General features: G+C 41.8%; 1 protein-coding gene across 2 annotated transcripts in view; it reads right to left on the bottom strand.

The window, feature by feature from the left end:
• Positions 1-19130, bottom strand: part of Ube2r2 (ubiquitin-conjugating enzyme E2R 2) — a 91515-nt gene extending 72385 nt beyond the window's left edge. For both annotated transcript variants that reach the window (XM_013026658.1, XM_013026659.1), the window contains exon 1: positions 18963-19130. In XM_013026658.1, coding sequence (XP_012882112.1) covers positions 18963-19124 — 162 coding nt within the window. In that variant the 5' untranslated portion in view covers positions 19125-19130. The remainder of the gene's footprint in view (positions 1-18962) is intronic.
• Between the last annotated feature and the right edge of the window lie 6 nt (positions 19131-19136).

The following is a 19136-nucleotide window of genomic DNA, read 5'->3' as shown; positions in this document are numbered from 1 at the left end:
TGCTTCTTTGCTCAAGGCGAGTGTTGTAACACTTGAGCTGCGGTAGTTAATTGGAGAGAAGAATCAAGAGTTTCCTGCCCAGGCTGGTTTCAAATTGCAATCCTCAGATCTCAGCCTCCTGAGTAGCTAGGAAGGATTACAGGCATGAACCACCAGTGCCTGGCATTCCTTTAGAGGTTTTAAAATAGATAGCCCAAGTTGGTAGAGAGTCCCCTGAGTTCATACTCAATAACACCATCACCTCCCCAACCATTCCCCCTCCCCCAAAAAAGCTGAGTTTTTTGGGTATTCTGGTGCCCAATCCACTCTTAATTAATTCAATAATTTATCTGAAAAGCTAAGGCAACAAAAGATCACTTTACCTCATCAACAGGCCAAGAAGGGCACACCCTAAGCACAAGGACATTGAGACTGGCCAGGTCTTACATAAAAACTAATCTATCCAAGCATTCAGGGGAAAGGCAGTGATGTTGAGTTTGATGCTAGCCTGTGTTAAACAACAAGACCTTGTCTAAAAAAAAATCAATAATAACAACAACAAAATCCCAAGCCAGGTAAGAATGTACTACGGGTGCAGACCTATAATCCTAGCTACTCAGGAGGCTAAGGCCCAGAGAATCACCTCCAGCTTAGGCAGAAAAGCCTGTGAGACTCCATCTTCCATTAACAAGCAAAGTGCCAGGCTGGAGGTAAGGCTAAATTGGTAGAATGCCCAGCTGTGAGTTTAAAAAAAAAAAAAAGGCGGGTACCGGTGGCTCAAGCCTGTAATCCTAGCTATTCAGGAGGCTGAGATCTGAGGATCACGGTTCAAAGCCAGCCCAGGCAGGGAAGTCCATGAGACTCTTATCTCCAATAAAACCACTAGAACACAGGAAGTGGCGCTGTAGCTCAAGCGGTAGAGCACTTGCCTTGAACTGAAGAGCGCAGGGACAGTGCCCAGGCCCAGAGTTCAAGCCCCACGACCAACCAAAAGAAAAAAAAGACTGAAGGAGAGTGTAAGGTCCTGAGTTTCAAGCCTCAGTATAAGCAACATCAACAACAATACAAACACCACAATAAAAAACCCATTTCAAACTAAAGCCATCTTTGATTGGCTTGAAGTGAACAGCTAGTACCACCTATATACCCAACAGAAAGAACAACATTTTTGGAGGACTATCCTTAACCCTAGAGTTCTTTTTTTGTTGCTGTTATTGGTGGTCGTGGGGCTTGAACTCTGGGTCTGGGCACTGGTCCCTGAGTTCTGTCAGCTCAAGGCAAGAGCTCTACCACTTGAGTCACAGCGACACTTCCAGTTTTCTGATGGTAATTGGAGATAAGAGTCTCTCGGAGAAGCTGGTGGCTCACGCCTGTAATCCTAGCTACTCAGGAGGCTGAGATCTGAGGATCGCAGTTCAAAGCCCGGGCAGGAGAGACCGTGAGACTCCTATCTCCAATAAACCACCAGAAAGCCAGAAGTGGCGCTGTAGCTCAAGTGGTAGAGCACTCACCTTGAGCTGAAGAGCTGAGGGACAGTGCCCAGGCCCAGAGTTCAAGCCCCACGACCGACAAAAAAAAAAAAAAAGAGTCTCTTGGAGGTGGGTACCTGTGGCTCTGGCTCTGTAATCCTACCTACTCAGGAGGTTGAGATCCTGGTTCAAAGCCAGCCCAGACAGGAAAGTCTGTGAAATTCTTATCTCCAGTTAACCACCAGAAAACCAGAGGTGACTCTATGGCTCAAGTGGTAAAGCTCTGACCTTGAGCTGAAGAGCTCAGGGACAGCAACCAGGTCCAGAGTTCCCATGATCTCAACAAAAAAACTGGTCAATACTGGCATGCAACCAGTAGCTTCAGCTATGTGAGAGGTCATAGGTGGTAGGCAGTCTGAGGCCAGCCCCAGGAAAAAAGGACTTTTATCTGAAAAATAAAGCAAAATGGTTTAGGAGTGTGACTCAAGTGTTAAAATACTTGCCTAGCAAGTATGAGATCCTCTAAGTTTAAACCTCAGTACCACACACACCTACAGACTTGTGCCAGAACAGAGTGTAAATATGGTGAAATATAGTCAAAAGGTCCAATATGTGATTGTGTACAAATGGAAAGAGAACAAACCAGAAGCAATATATAAAGATACAGATATAAAACCAGGCCCCGCCAGTGGCTCATGTCTGTATTCCTAGCTACTCAGGAGGCTGAGATCTGAGGATTGTGGTTCAAAACCAGCCCAGGCAAGAAAGTCTGAGACTCATCTCCAATTAACCACCAGAAAACCGGAAGTGGCGCTGTGGCTCAATTAGTAGGGTGCTTGCCTAGATGAAGAAGCCATGGGTCCATTCCTCAGTACCACATAAACAGAAAAAGCGTGGAGTAGCACTTTGGCTCAAGTGGTGGAGTGTCAGCCTTGAGCAAAAGAAGCTCATGGACAGTAGCCAGGCCCCAGCGTTCAAGCCCAACGACCAGCAAAAAAAAAAAAAAAAAGTACATCAATAAAACAAATGCAGGCGTTATACTCAGTAGACACTATGTAGAAAATAAACTATGCAACTTGTAGGTATGGACATGAAGGAGAAACTGGGGGAAAGTGAATGGAGGTGATACTGTCCAAAAAAAAAGTATTCATTACCTGACTTATGAAATAGTAACCCCCTATACAACAACATAATAAATAACAATAAAATTTTATTTTCAAAACAATGGGGCTGGGAAGGTGGCTCAGTGGTAGAGTTCAGGCCCATGACCAACAAAAAAAAAAAAAATTAAGGAACCCAAAAATGACAACTTGGGGACTTGGGGAGGGGGTAGGTTGTTGGATAGAATTCTTTTTTTTTTGGCCAGTTCTGGGGCTTGTCAGGGCCTGGGCACTGTCCCGGAGCTTCTTTTTGCTCAAGGCTAGCATTTATGCCATAGCATCATTGCTGGCTTTTTCTGTTTATGTGGCACTAAGGAATTGAACCCAGGGCTTCATGAATGCTAGGCAAGCACTCTACCACTAAGCCACATTCCCGGCCCTGTTGGATAGAATTCTATATGCAGTTAAAAACACTCCTTCAGGAGCTGGGAAGGTGGCTCAATGGTAGAGTGCTTGCCTTGCATGCATGAGGCTCTGGATTCAATTCCTCAGCACCATATAAGCAGAAGTATGTGATTAAATACAAAAGAATTAGTGACACTCAAAAATTATATGTAATCCAGATTTCAATATCCAAAAAATTTTACTGCAACTGTCATAGCCACATTCAATTATTTTGTTTGTTTTGGTTCTAGTCCTGGGGCTTGAACTCAGAGCCTGGGTGCTGCCCGAGTTTTTTGTTCAATGTTAGTTACCTACAGCTTCACTTTCAGCTTCTTTAATAGTCCAATGGCAGAGTTCAGTAGTCTCCCAGACTACATGTGGCATTCTCATGGTTTCCTATTGTTTCCTGCATAGTATACCAAAAATCAATAATACAGTCATGTCTGACAAGTGCTTTAAGTACTAAGAAATTTTAATTTTACTATCATTTCATAACTGAGTATATGGAAATAAGATTGAAGTGAACTTCAAATGTCACATTTTTAGGCACAATGGAGTGTTCTGTTATCAAATTAGATGGCAAAGTATTATTTTTGTTATTTAATAATAACTATATTAAAAAGAATGACATTACCAGATTAAATTATTTATAACAATCCTCAAATCACAAGAAAGTAGAACAAAAAAATTGGGAATTCTTAGTGGAGTATTTATTTCATCACAACAAAATTTCTTCAGAAAATAAACTACAACCAAACTAGGGTAGTAATTTATTAGCTTAGCAAGAAGAGATACTGACTAATGGTGAATTAACAGTGTGTGACTAGAGCAAAGAATTTTCTCCAGAGAAAATAAACTTGTTCAAGTTTATTAACCTTTTGAAGAAAATAGTGCTCAGGAAGTTACAAATATTGGGAGCAGTATCAATGGCTAAAAAACAAGGCAAATGATTTTTGAGTATTTTACCCTGGCTCTACATGAGTCAGCAGTATCACTGACACTGTGATACGGCTCAGTTGCTGTTTATTTGACCAGTCAATACAGTTTGAAGTGACTGAAGAATTAAGACTATATGAATGTTTATTTAGAACAGCTACAGGCAAAAATATTTTCACACTCGAGAAAACACTAATTCAGTACAACTAATTCAGAAAACACTAATACAGTACAATGTAGACTCTACATTACATTTGATGGCAACAATAAATATGTGTGGACAGAAAAAGAGTTATTTGTATAAAATTTACAAAATTTCTGAAAATAATTATAAATGTAACCAAGTGTTTCAGATTTATGTCTTAGTACTTATTAGCATGTACTTGCTGAAAATACTAGAAACTATCCTGTGTAATTGACAAGTGGTACAAAAAGGTGAATTTCATTCACTTTTGTATATTAAAACCATTAGGTTCCCAAATAGAAGCTAAATATCTTGACATGTCCTTATTCACATTAATTCAATGGCTTGACAGTAGTATTTTACTAAAACTTTGAGCTAGGGCTAAGACAAGAATTTTTTCTGAAGATGAACCACTGTTATAAAAACACCAAATGGGGGGCTGGGAAGGTGGCTCAGTGGTAGAGTGCTTGCCTTGCATGCATGAGGCCCTGGGTTTGATCCTCAGCACCACATAAGAAAAAAGAAAAAAGCCAGAAGTGGCGCTGTGGCTCAAGTGGTAGAGAGCTAGCCTTGAGCTGAAGAGCTGAGGGACAGCGCCCAGGCCCAGAGTTCAGGCCCCACGACCAGACCCAAAAAAAAAACAAAAAAAAAAACTCACAATACATCTACATTTGTATTGGTCTATTTCCTGTTGCTATAACAAATTACTAAGGATTTGATAGTATGGAAAGAGAAGAGGTTAATTTTAGCTCAAGGCTTTATAGTTCAAAGGTATGCCTTGCTACCAACTCATACTCTGGTAAGAACTTCATAGCAACTAGCATAAATAGAATCCAATGAAATAGAATCCAGTGAGGCACTAGTCTTTTACACCTGTAAATCCTAGCTACTCTGCTGTGATCCTTCGAATCTCAGCTTCCTGAGTAGCTAGGATTACAGGTGTGAGACATCAGCACCCAGCGAGGACCAAGTTAGTTTGTTGGGGTTTTTTTGTTTTTTTTTGGGGGGGTCTGGTCATGGGCCTGAACTCTGGGCCTGGGCGCTTTCCCTCAGCTCTTCAGCTCAAGGCTAGCACTCTACCACTGGAGCCACAGCACCACTTCCGGTTTTTTTATTCTGCTTATGTGGTGCTGAGGAATCGAACCCAGGGCCTCATGCATACAAGGCAAGCACTCTACCACTGAGCCTCCTTCCCAGCCCAAGGACCAAGTTTTTAATACATGAATCATTGGGAAACAAACCACATCCAAAACCACCGCAGCATCCTAAATGCTCACATTAGGTTCTCCAATACTATTTTCCATACCATCTTCCACTAAAATCAGAGTTTAGTATAGAAACGAAGGTTACAAATCTAGAGTAAGAAAAGTAAAATATAAGCCTAGTCTACTTGGTCATACCAGAAGGCAAGGGTGCTACAAATCCTACAAGAAATGAATCAAGTCACTCAAGAGCAATTTTCTCTTTTTTTGGAGGTACTAAGGATTTGAACTTTATAGAGCCTTGTACTTGTTAGGCAGGTGCTCTACCAATTTAGTCATACCTAAGTCAAGCAGCCACCTTGACTACCCAAAGATAGGACAATTTAAACATCAATAATAACATTTCTATTGATTAAATGTTTTAATCCACTGACTTTGTAATTCAAAAATAGCTAGTTCTGTTAGAGAATAGAGAACTAACAACATAGTCAAAAGGAAAAGATAAAAGCAAAGAATCAAGGATGTGCCCTACTTTCCTAGTTATCTTTTGGATAACTAAATAGTAGAAAAGCAGTAGCAATTTTTAAAAACAGTCCATCCATCCAAGCCAGCATTGGAAATTCACATCTGTAATCCTAGTTACTCAAGAAGCTGAGATAGGGGCTGGGAAGTTGGCTCAGTGGTAGAGTGCTTGCCTAGCATGCATGAAGCCCTGGGTTCCATTCCTCAGCACCACATAAACAGAAAAACCCAGAAGTGGCACTGTGGCTCAAGTGATAGAGTGCTTGCCTTGAGCACAAAGAGGCTCAAGGACAGTGCCCAGGCCCTGAGTTCAAGACCTAAGACCTCACTTAAAAAAAAAAAGCCAGCCCAAGTATGAGACTCTTATCTCCAATTAGCTAAAAGGCTGGAAGTGGTGTTATGGCTCAAGTGGCAGAGCAACAGCCTGGAGCAAAAAAGCTCAGAGACATTGCTCATACCCTGAGTTCAAGCCCCAGGACCGGCATAATACATACATACGTGTACACACACAACACACACACACACACACACACACACACACACACACACACACACATATATTCTCCCCAACTTCAGATCCTATTTCTCTGCTTCATTTTTATCTTAATATACTTTTACATTTAATAAACTTCTTGTTCATTGTCTATTCCCCCACTAAAATGTTAAAATTCCATAAAGAAATAGTCTGCTTTATTAACTGTATCCTAGATTCCTACAATAGTGTCTAACAGTTATATAATTACTTAATTGTACATGAAAGTACTTGATATAAACCATGAAAAAAATTCAAATATATTACTTATTTCCAAAGCTAACAGTATTGTGTATAACAAAAGGTTAAGGGCTGGGAAGGTGGCTCAGTGGTAGAGTGCTTCCCTTGCATGCATTAGGTATGGGTTCAATTCCACAGCACCACATAAATAGAAAAAGTCGGAAGTGGTGCTGTGCCTCAAGTAGAGCGCTAGCCTTAAGCTGAAGAGCTGAGGGACAGTGCCCAGGCCCAGAGTTCAGGCCCCATGACCATCAAAAAAAAAAAAAAAAGGTTAAGAAAACTCACAGTAATAGGCCCCCAAATAATTTTACATAGGCCCCCAAATAATTCTTTAGGTAACATATTACCTAAGAAAGTAAAATATTCAAGTTTCTACTAACATCCTTTACTAAGGTAAAAATTTCTAACTTAGAAACACATTAACTGGTTTAAGTATAGAGTGTAGTTCAGTACTTACAGTACTTGCTCTATCCACTATGAGAAAGAGAGAAAGGAAGGAGGAAAGAAATTAGATGTGCTCTAAGGTTAACTACTTTGTCTGAACTAAAGTAAAATTATTCATTATAAACATAGTATACACAATTACACAATGTGGTACACACCTGCCTCAGCCAGCCTAAATCCTAGCACTAAGTAGTATGAGACAAAAGGAACAAGAATTCCAGGCCAGGTAGAAATTCACTGAGATATGTCTCAAAAAAATAAGCACACCAGGAAGTGGTGCTGTGGCTCAAGTGGTAGAGCGCTAGCCTTGAGCTGAAGAGCTGAGGGACAGGGCTGGGAAGGTGGCTCAGTGGTAGAGCGCTTGCCTTGCATGCATGAGGCCCTGGGTTCGATTCCTCAGCACCACATAAGCAAAAAGAAAAAATGCCAGAAGTGGTGTTGTGGCTCAAGTGGTAGAGCGCTAGCCTTGAGCTGAAGAGCTGAGGGACAGCACTCAGGCCCAGAGTTCAGGCCCCACGACAGGACCCCCCCCCAAAAAAAAAGAGCTGAAGGACAGCGCCCAGGCCCAGAGTTCAAGCCCCACGTCCGACAAAAAATAATAATAATAATAATAATAATAATAATAAGCACACCAAAAAAAAAAAACAGGGCTGGGAAGGTGGCTCAGTGGTAGAGCGCTTGCCTTGCATGCATGAGGCCCTGGGTTCGATTCCTCAGCACCACATAGGCAAAAAAAGAAAAAAGCCGGAAGTGGCTTTTTTCTGGCTCAAGTGGTGAACGCTAGCCTTCAGCTGAAGAGCTGAGGGACAGCGCCCAGGCCCAGAGTTCAGGCCCCATGACCGGACTCCCCCCCCCAAAAAAACCAACAACAAAAAAAAAAGACCCAATCTCAAAAACCAAAACAAAATGAAACAAACACACAGGTACACAAAGACTTAAAGTTATATAATCTATTAAAAAAAAAAATTCCTGGGCTGGGAAGGTGGCTCAGTGGTAGAGCACTTGCCTTGCATGCCTGAGGCCCTGGGTTCGATTCCTCAGCACCACATAAGCAAAAAGAAAAAAGCTGGAAGTGGCGCTGTGGCTCAAGTGGTAGGGCACTAGCCTTGAGCTAAAGAGCTGAGGGACAGTGGTCAGGCCCAGAGTTCAGGCCCCACAACCGAACCAAAATAAAAAAAAGAAAAGAAAAAAGAAAAAAGCCAGAAGTGGCGCTATGGCTCAAGTGGTAGAGCACTAGCTTTGAGCTGAAGAGCTGAGGGACAGCGCCCAGGCCTAGAGTTCAGGCCTCACAACTGACAAAATAAATAATAAAAATCCCTATGGTATAGGGGTATGGCTTAAGAGGTAGTACATCTGCTTAGTAAGCACAAAATCCAATACAATCAGAAGAAAAAAAAAGTATAGATATGTATCCTTAAAAGGCATTCTACTACTCCTAAAGCAAAACAGAATCACAATGAATCCCAGGAATAGAAACGTTGCTTCACAGTAGTATTATCAAATTTTGATGTGCCAATGAGACAATGGTTCTTCAAATATTTTAATCCTAATAAAACATGTACACAGGGCTGGGAATGTGGGTTAGTGGTAGACAGCTTCCCTAGCATGCATGAAGCCCTCAGTACCACATATACAGAAAAAACTGGAAGTGGTGCTGTGGCTCAAGCGGTAGAGCACTAGCCTTGAGCAAAAAGAAGCTCAGGGACAGTGTCCTAGGCCCAGAGTTCAAGCCCCAGGACTGGCAAAAAAAAAAAAAAAAAGACCACTAAATATTGGGAATCCTTGCTTATACTAAATGAAGCATGAAACATGCCACACTTTGTTTTCCTGTAAATGAAGGTTAAACTGAAAAATACCAGCATTTAATACTCAACACCATTCAAGCATGGATATCATTCAGAAAAAAAAAAATCAAAATATCCTGTAAGAACTTGCTTTAATTTCATTTTTTTTGTGGAAATCATTTAAAAATCTCTACATATTAACAGTTTGACCCATAAAATCTATTTCTATAAACATCTACTAAAAAAAACCCACATATTTGCAGTATTATGTACCAATACTTTTGGGGGTTTTTTTTTGCTCAGTCATTGGGGCTTAAACTCTGGGCCTGGGTGCTGTCTTTAGCTCTTCAGCTCAAGGCAAGTGCTCTACCACTTGAGCCACAGCGCCACTATCAGTTTTCCGGTGGTTAACTAGAGGTAGGAGTCTCATGGACCTTAACTGTGATCCTAAGATCTCAGCCTCCTAAGTAGCTAGAATTACACGCATGAGTCACCAGCACCCAGCTACCAATACATTTTTAAAACACATTTTATAATGTTTATGTATATTCATTATATTAATCCATTAATTTATTTTCCTTATTGTTTTTTATTTTTGTTTTGGTTTGAGATGGGGTCTTGCTACATTGCCCTGGCTGGTCTTGAATTCCTGGACTCAAGCTTTTCTTGGGGGGGTGAGTCTGGTCGTGGGGCCTGAACTCTGGGCCTGGGTGCTGTCTCTCAGCTCTTCAGCTCGAGGCTAGCGCTCTACCACTTGAGCCATAGCGCCATTTCCGGCTTTTTTCTTTTTGCTTATGTGGTGCTGAGGAATCGAACCCAGGGCCTCATGAATGCAAGGCAAGTGCTCTACCACTGAGCCACCTTCCCAGCCCACAAGCATTCTAAATAGCTTAGACTACAGATGCACACATACTGAGCTCAACTGCGTTTGTAAGTATAAAATATTTCATTTCAGGTGCTTGCTTGCCAGTGGCACATCCTTCTGCACAGAAATAAATTTTGCCTTGCCTGAAACAAGAAGTAAAATAAAAAATAAAATATTTCATTTCAGGTTTGAGAATGTGGCTCAAAAAAGTAAAGTGCCTGCAATATGCCCCCCCCCACACACACACATACACACACTCGTAAAATATTTAATTTCAAAGAAAAGAAACAATTCTAAGGATGTGTGCTAAAACGTATGTCCAGCAGCTGGGCGCCAGTGGCTCACACCTGAAGATCATGGTTCGAAGCTAGCCCTGGCAGAAAGTCCGTAAGACTCCCAATAAACCACTGAAAATAACAGAAGTGGTGCTGTGGTTCAAGTGGTAGAGTGCTAGCCTTGAGCTGAAGAGCTGAGGGACAGGGCCCAGGCCCAGAGTTCAAGCCCCAGGACCGACCAAAAAAAAAAAAGAAAGAAAGAAAAGAAATGAATGACAAGAAAGTAAAACAGGTTGTTGTATGGGGCTGTGAGTGATAATATCAGGGGAAGAAGAAAAAGCAAATGGACAGGATGAATGAAGGTGAAATAGTTGAAATAGTTTATTTATTTATTTTTTGGTCTGTCATGGGGCTTGAACTCTGGGCTTGGGCGCTGACCCTGTGCTCTTCAGCTCAAGGAGAGCACTCTATCACTTGAGTCACAGCGCCATGTCCGGCTTTTTTTTTTCCAGCTTATGTGGTGCTCAGGAATCGAATCCAGGGCCTCATGCATGCAAGATAAGCACTCTACCACTGAGCCACTGAGGGGAGAGGAAAGAATGACAGAGGGGCTGAGTTTGATTATATACATTATATGTACAGAGCCACCTTCCCAGCCTAATAATTTTTAATTCATAGAAGATCTAGTACACTTAAAACTAAATTTTACTGCCAACCACTGATGGCTTATGCCTGCAATCTTAGCTACTCAGGAAGCTGAGATCTGAGGATAGTGATTCAAAGCCAGCATGGGCACAAAGTCAATGGTACTCTTATCTCTCATTAATCACCAAAAAGCTGGAAATGGAGCTGTGGCTCAAGTGGTAGGGTACCACCCTTTAGCAAAAAAGCCAAATAAGGGGACAGCATCTAGCATCCAGTTTAAGCACCAATACCAACGCCTTGTTGGGCACCTATAGTTCATGTCCATAATCCTAGCTACTCAGAGGGCTGAGACCTAAGGATCACAACTCACTATCAGCCTGGATAGGCAAATCCTTCAGACTCTTATTTTCAATAAACTAGCAAAAAGCCTGAACTGGAGGCATGGCTCAAATGATAAGAGAGAATGAGGTTGTTAGTGATAAAGAGCAAGCAAGGCTTGAATTCAAGCCTTAGTATCAGCACAAGGAAAAAAACAAGCAAACAAACAAACAAAAAAACAAATATTTGATGTTTTTGCTCATATGTAAAACCTAGACCTGAAAGACAAAAAAATATTCCTGGACATGTACGTGTGTGTATATATATATATATATGTGTGTGTGTGTGTGTGTATAAATATATGGTTTATATATATTATACACATATATTTACATACATAGAACATGATTCTAACTATGGGACAATGTAAAAGGATGACTGGAAAAGAACGTAGATGGAAAGTGAATAATTCTGAAATACAGTGCAAATATATATGGAGATGTTGTAAACTACTGATCAATAAGGAGTTGAAGGGCAAGGGAAAAGGAAAAACAATGATTACTCCAAGCAAAATATATGTGCATCTAAAATATAATAGTAAATTCCCTTGAGTCAATTAATATACACTAAAAACTTAAAAATAAGAGGCTTGGAATGTGGCTTAGTGGTAGAGTGCTTGCCTATTATGCCCTGGGTTTCATTGCTCAGTACCACATAAACAGAAAAGGCCGCAAAAGCAGCTCAGGGACAGTGCTCAGGCCCTGAATTCAAGCCCCAGGTCTGGCAAAAATATAAATAGATAGATAGAAGGGGGGAACAGGGTGCTGGTGACTCAGGCCTGTAATCCTAGCTATTCAGGAGGCTGAGATCTGAGGATTGTGGTTCAAAGCCAACCAAGGCAGGAAAGTCTGTGAGACTCTTATATGCAATTAATCACAAAAAGCAAGTAGAGCTGTAGCTCAAGTAGTAAAGTGCTAGCCTTGAACAAAAAAGCTCAGAGACAGTACCAAGGCCTAAAGTTCAGGACCATTAAAAAAAAAAAAAGAATGAAAAACAATCTTGGAGAGGCAAAGGGACAGATGGACCCTAGAGGGGCAGGTAAGAAGAGGATAGATGAGGATGAATATGGTCAAAGTTCTTTTGCATGTATGAAAATAGAACAAAACCTGTTGAAATGGTTTTATAAAGGGGCAGTAGGATGGGGGGTAGGGGGGGAGTGACAGAATGAGGTTGATACAATTATTTACACATGTAGAAATGTCACACCCAACTCCCCAGGTACAACACTAACATATGCTAATTTTTAAAAAGATGTCACCAAAAATAACTGATAAGAAGGGCTGGGTGCTGGTGGCTCATACCTGTAATTCTAACTACTCAGGAGAATCTAACTATTCTGAGAATCATGGTTCAAAGCCAGCCCAGGCAGGAAAGTCCGTGAGACTTTTTTTTTTTTTTTTTTTTTGCCAGTCCTGGGGCTTGAACTCAGGGCCTGGGCACTGTCCCTGAGCTTTTTTTTTTTTTTTTAACTCAAGGCTAGCACTCTACCACTAAGCCACATTCCCAGCCCTTCAAGAGACTCATATCTCCAATTAACCACAAACAGCCAGAAATGGAGTTGTGGCTCAAGTGGTAGAACACTAACCTTGAGCACAAAAGGAATACACACACATACAAAAAGATAAAGAGTCTCAGTATGTTGCCCAGATTAGAGTTCAGTGGCTACTCACAGGTACAGTCTCACTAATGAACTGCTGTTTCCATCCTAGGGTGGTTTACCTCTCCTTAGGTAACCTGGTAATCTCCCACTGGTAGAAATTCACCACATTAGTGTAGTGCAGATACCCAATCAGCATAGTAATATACAACCCAGAACTCCTAGACTCAAAATGATCCTCCTAGTTGGTCGCCAGTGGCTCACATCTACATTCCTAACCACCCAAGAGGATAAAATCTGAAGACTGCTGTTTGAAGCCAGCCCAGGCAGCAAAGTCCATAAGACTCATCTCCATTAACCAGCAAAAAGCCAGAAGCAGAGCTGTGGCTCCAGTGGCAGAGCACTAGCCTTGAGCAAAAAGTTCAAGGACAGTGTGCTCAGTCCTTGAGTTCAAACCTCCTCTCCCCCAAAACAATCCTGCTGCCTCAGCCTCACAAATAGCTTAGACTACAGGTATACACTAACACCAGCAACATTTATTTTAAAATATACTTCATCACTTCAAATTATGAATAAAATAAAAACACAGAAAGTTAGGCTGGGCATTGGTAGCTTATGCCTGTAATCCTAGCTACTAAGGAGGCTGAGATCTGAGGATCACAGTTTGAAGCCAGCCCAGGCAGGAAAGTCCATAGGACTCTTAGCTCCAATTAATTCCAATTAATCACAGAAAAAGAAGTGGCATGACTTAAGTGGTAGAGCACTACTACCCTTGAACAAAAGCAGCTCAGGAATAGCATGCAGAGTGCAAGCCCCAGGACTGGCAAAAAAAGAAAATGTTAGCCTCAATACTTAAAAGCTTTTAATATTAAAATTCCACCCCCCCCCCGCCCCAGGATTTTAACTCTCAGCTTCATGCCTGTGTGGCTTACTTGCTGGGCTACAGCTCTACCATTTGAGCCTCACCTCCAGCCCAGCTTCTGCTGGTTATTTTTGGAGATAGAATTTCCTGGACTTTTCTGCCTGGGCTTCTCTCAAACACAATCCTTCAGATCTCATTCTCCTGAGTGGTATAGGCATTAGCCACTGGCACCAGGCTCTTTATTACTTAAACTTTTATATTATAAAGGAGGCACTCTCATTTTCTGACTCTAGACTCATTGCTATCATCCTTTCAGATACAGGAGTTCCAAAGAGGTTTTATACTGAAGCAACTCACATTTAAGTTATGATCATTATCAGGAGTTACTTCAAAAGACAGTTCCCTTTTTTTTCTTTTTCTTTTTTGTGCTGATCTGGGGCTTGAACTCCTGTCCCAGAGCTTCTTTTGCTCAAGGCTAGCACTCTACCACTTGAACCACAATGCCACTTGTCTTTTTTTGTGATTAGTTAGCCAAAAAAGAGCCAAACGTGGAGCTGCAGCTCAAGTGGTAGAATGCTAGCGTTATGGACAAAAGATCAATGCCAGCACCCAGGCCCTGAGATCAAGCACCATAACCAGCACCAAAAAAAAATAAATAAAAAGGAGCTGTGGCTCAAATGGTAGAGTGCTAGACGTGAGCAAAAGAGCTCAGAACAGTGCCTAGACTCTGAATTCAAGCCCTAGGACCAGCATACCAAAAAAACAAACAACAACAGAGGGGCTGGGAATGTGGCTCAGTGGTAGAGTGCTTGCCTAGCATGCATGAAGCCCTGGCTTCAATTACTCAATACCACATAAACAGTAAATGCTGTAAGTGGCACTGTGGCTCAAGTGGTAGAGTGCTAACCTTGGGAAGGTGGCTCAGTGGTAGAGTGCTTGCCTTGCATGCATGAGGCCCTGGGTTCAATTCCTCAGCACCACATAAGCAGAAAAACCCGGAAGTGGTGCTGTGGCTCAAGTGATAGAGTGTTAGCCTTGAGCTAAAGAGCTGAGGGACAGCACCTTGGCCCAGAGTTCAGGCCCCACAACCAACAACAACAACAAAAGAATCTCAGGGACAGTGCCCAGGCCCAGGCAAAAAAAAAAAAATTTTTTTTAAAGTCAGTGCTGGTGCCTCACACCTGTAATCCTAGCTACTCAGAAGGCTGAGATCTGAAGATCACGGTTCAAAGCCAGCCTCGACTGGAAAGTCCCTCATCTCCAATTAACCACCAGAAAACCAGAAGTAGCTCTGTGGCTCAAGTGGTAGAACACTCACCTTGAGCTGAAGAACTCAGGAACAACAACAAAATAATAATAATAATAATAGGTTGCCGAGCACTGGTGGCTCACACCTGTAATCCTAGCTACTTAAGAGGCTGAGATCTGAGGATCACGGTTCAAAGCCAACCCCGGCAGGAAAGTCCATGAGACTCATCTCCAATAAACCACTAAAAAAACAGAAGTGGCTCTGTGGCTCAAGTGGTAGAGCACCTGTCTTGAGCTGAAGAGCTGAGGGATAGCACCCATGCCTCAGGACTGACCAAAAAAATAAAAAAGGCAAAAAAAAAAGAAATTTCCCTTTACAAATACAAGCACTAATATTATTTTTTAAATAATATAACAAAGAAACTACTTTTGTCCATATGTACCCATTACTAGCCAACACAAAGCTAAGAATCACATCATAACAGAAAATAATAGGACAATACTAAAAATTCTGAGAAATCATGAAAATTCTGAGAAATCTGTCCCCAACACAGATCACAATGGTTAAACCAGTCATTTCATGATGAAAAAGATCAATTAATAATCTATGAATATCTTCAAGCTAGAGTAGTTGATCAAAAATTTAAAGAATGACAGATGGCCTCAATGCCTTCAAGAGACTGTCTTATACAGTGGTTAAGTTTAATTTGAAAATAGACTATATTATTTGATAAGAGCTGCACAAGCTAGGAGCTGGAGGCTCATATTTATAACCCCTAGCTGCTCAGCAGGCTGAGTTCTGAGGATCTTGGATCAAAGCCAGCCCTGGCAGGAAAGACAGGGAGACTCTTATCTCCAGTTAACCACCAGAAAACAGGAAGTGGATCTGTGGCTCCAAGTAATAGAGCACTAGCCTTGAGCACAAAAATTCAGGGACAGTACCCAGGCCCTGAGAGTTCAAGCCCCAAGACTGATCAAAAAAAAAAAAAAAAAAAAATCTGTGCCATCTTTGTGTGCACTGGGGTGGAGGGGTATCAGGACCTGGACATTGTCCCTGAGCTTCTTTTGCTAGTGCTTTAACACTTGGAGCCACAGCTCCACTTACAGCTTTTGGTGGTTAACTGGAGATAAGTTTCATGGACTTTCCTGCACAGGAATGAGCCACCAGCACCCAGCCTGTGCCACTTTTAACTGCAGCTGTAATGGAATACACTAAAAGCCTTGTTTTAAGACAAAAACAGTGAAATAAAAAACAATGACCATGAATTTGCCTTTTTTTCAGCTAAGGATTAATCAGATAAAAGGCAATACGATAGGGACAAAATATAAGAAATGCAACTTAACAAACTTCTCACACAAAACAAAAATATAAAGCATATTTGAGAATCAAAGGTAAAGCAAGAAGAGCAGGAAAGACTCTGGTTCAATCTCTAACCCCCAAAATTCAAAACAAAACTAACACAAATTAAAACTGGTGCCAACAGCTCACTCCTGTAATACTCACTATTCAGGATGCTGAGATCTGAGGCTCCCAGTTCAAAGCCAGCCCTTGCAGAAAAATCTGTGAAATTATTTTTTTTTTTTTCTGGTCAGTCGTGGGGCTTGAACTCTGAGCCTGGGCGCTGTCCCTCAGCTCTTTAGCTCACGGCTAGTGCTCCACCATTTGAGCTACAGCGCCGCTTCCAGTTTTCTGTGGTTTTATTAGAGATAAGAGTTTCAAGGACTTTCCTGCCCGGGCGGGCTTTGAACCAAGATCCTCAGATCTCAGCCTCCTGAGTAGCTAGGATTACAGGTGTGAGCCACCGGCGCCTGGCATGAAATTCTTTTTTTTTTTTCTTTTTGCTTATGTGGTGCTGGGAATCGAACCCAGGGCCTCAGGCATGCAAGGCAAGTGCTCTACCACTGAGCCACCTTCCCAGCCCTGGCATGAAATTCTTATTCCCAATAAACTACTAAAGAAAATGAAAATTATCACATTATTAAGTGTGTGTGTGTGTGTGTGTGTGTGTGTGTGTGTGTGTGTCTGTGTGTCTATGTATAGATCAAACCCAGGGCAGGGCCTCCAGTATGCTAGGCAAGCATTCTAAATCAGTGTACACACAGAATAGGGAGTATCTTCTGTATTACCAATTTCACATTAAGGAGGGTTTGCTATGCTCTGTTACCAATTAAATACTAGGCAAAATATGTTAATTTCCAATCCCTTCTTTCACATATATTTGCTTTGTTTTTAGCAAACTGCTATGGAGTAATATTATCTAACTAGTACTATTTACCTTAGTGTTAGTTGTCCCAAACAAAATACTTTTTTTTCCGTGCTGGTCCTAAGGTTTGAATTCAGGGCCTGAGCACTGTCCCTGAGCTTTTTTGCTCAAGGGACAGCATTCTTCCACTTGAGCCAGAGATCCACATCTGGCTTTTTTGGTAGTTAACTGGAGATAAGAGTCTCACAGACTTTCTTCCCCAGATTAGCTTCAAACCATAAGCCTCAGATCTCAGCCTCCTGAGTAGCTAAGATTGCAAGGGTGAGCTTCTGGCACCTGACTAAAAAATACTTGTTGGAAATTAAACTTGATCCACAAAAGTTGGCCAGTAGATTTTACTAAAAAAAATTGTTAGAAAAGTCAAAACAAATTCCATTTGTGACTATTTCCAGCATCTTTAAATAGAGTATGTGTCTCAACATGGATAGGGTAATATCTTTTCTATTTTCTATTATTTTGTCACTAATAACTTGTACCTTTACTTAGTAATTTTAAATATCTCCAACTGAAAAGTATATGTGTATGCTGACCACAAAAATGAAGCAAATAATTGGTAAGGATACAACTCTTACATAATATCATAAAAATGTCTTTTTACTAGATATTCAGTGACTATCACAGACATAAATATTAAACAAAGTTGACCTAATTTGAAGCCAGAAACAGAAGCTTATACCTTTTGAAGGGTAGAAAATAAGAGTTAAGTAATTGGGTAGTCCTAAAAATACACATCACAACTACATGACTAAGATAACTCGTTTAAAACTTGTGCCAAAATAACCCCTCCCTTCAAAACAAACTAAAATTGACTCACTGGCCTATTTTACTTAATTTTGGAAATTAAAAAAAAAAAATAATTCCTTAACATTCATTTCCTCTAGCTCTGTCCCCACAATGTAAAACATTCTAATCTTCAGACTGGGAGCCCACCCTGCAAATATGCTCAAGTAAAAAAAAAGAAAAAATAAAATCAGTCATCTCCAAGTTATCTACCTTGGAGTTAGAACAAAAAAGCACTGGATTCCAGAATAATTCATGGAAAACAATAGAAACAATGTCTACAATGCCTGCTCAGGAGCCATCTCACCCCAAGAATCGCCTCCTCTAAGATACTTTTCATCTGTGAGCTGACCCCATTCTGGTGGAGTTAACCACCTGGGCACAAAAGCTTTCGACGTTAACTCCCTAAAGGGAGAAACTGAATAATGTCTCCAACATGTCATGATCCACCCTTTGTGGATGTTTCTCCAAAAGGAGAAATAAATAATAAAAGCTAGTAAACTTGGTGGCTGCGGGGTGAGGACAAAGGGCATTATTGAAAAGAAACACTGACCGAGGTAAATGTAGAGTAAGACCAGAAAGAAAGCTAAATTAAAGTTCCCTCCGATGGAGATTGGCAAGAAAACGCAGCACCTTGATATACATATATTCAGACACACACACACATATCACTCCCTTTTCATTACCACCCACTAGAATATAAAGTTGGAACTCTCACTACCCAAGAAGCTCAAGGAATACTCAAAAGGTCAGGGCCTCAGGAATGACAGGCACCTCTCCCACCACTACCCCCTCCTCTAAAAAAAAAAAAAGTCCAATCCAGTAAGTGCAGGTCACCCTGCCCTCTGGGGCAGTTCCAGCCTGCGCAGAGAGGGCCCAGAGGGGAGATCGAGAAGGAGAAGACACCTCCCTTTCCAAACCTCCTCAGCTGGAGAAACAAAACAAAGACAGCCATCCTCTCCTCAGTAGTCAGTACCCCAGCCAGGGGGAGGCTTTCCCGTTTCCCGGTGCAGCCTGGCCTCCCGCCCCCGCCCCATGACAAAGAAAAGGCACTGGGTGAGCCAGGCCTTCCTGCCTCCACCGGGGCGGGGGGGGGGGCTGCGCTCACACTCCTAGCCCCCTCCCCGCCCAGTTTAAAAACAGCCCCCAAGCGACAGGGAGCCGAGGCCTGAGGCCGGGGAAGCCGAGGCTCGGAGGGGGGGTGGGGAATACCTTAAAGTAGCCGCCTTCGTAGAGGGTGTTGGGGGGTCCGAAGATGGCTACCTCCCAGTTGTAGAGGTCGGACTCGTCCACCAGGGTGATCCGGAAGCCCTCCACCGGTTCCTCCTGCAGGGATTTCAGCTCGAGCATCAGGGCCTTCTGCGAGCTGGTCATCTGCTGCTGGGC

The sequence above is a fragment of the Dipodomys ordii genome, unplaced genomic scaffold, assembly GCF_000151885.1.
Source record: "Dipodomys ordii isolate 6190 unplaced genomic scaffold, Dord_2.0 Scaffold95, whole genome shotgun sequence".
NCBI classification, from domain to species: domain Eukaryota; kingdom Metazoa; phylum Chordata; class Mammalia; order Rodentia; family Heteromyidae; genus Dipodomys; species Dipodomys ordii.
This window is presented reverse-complemented; position numbering and strand designations above follow the sequence as displayed.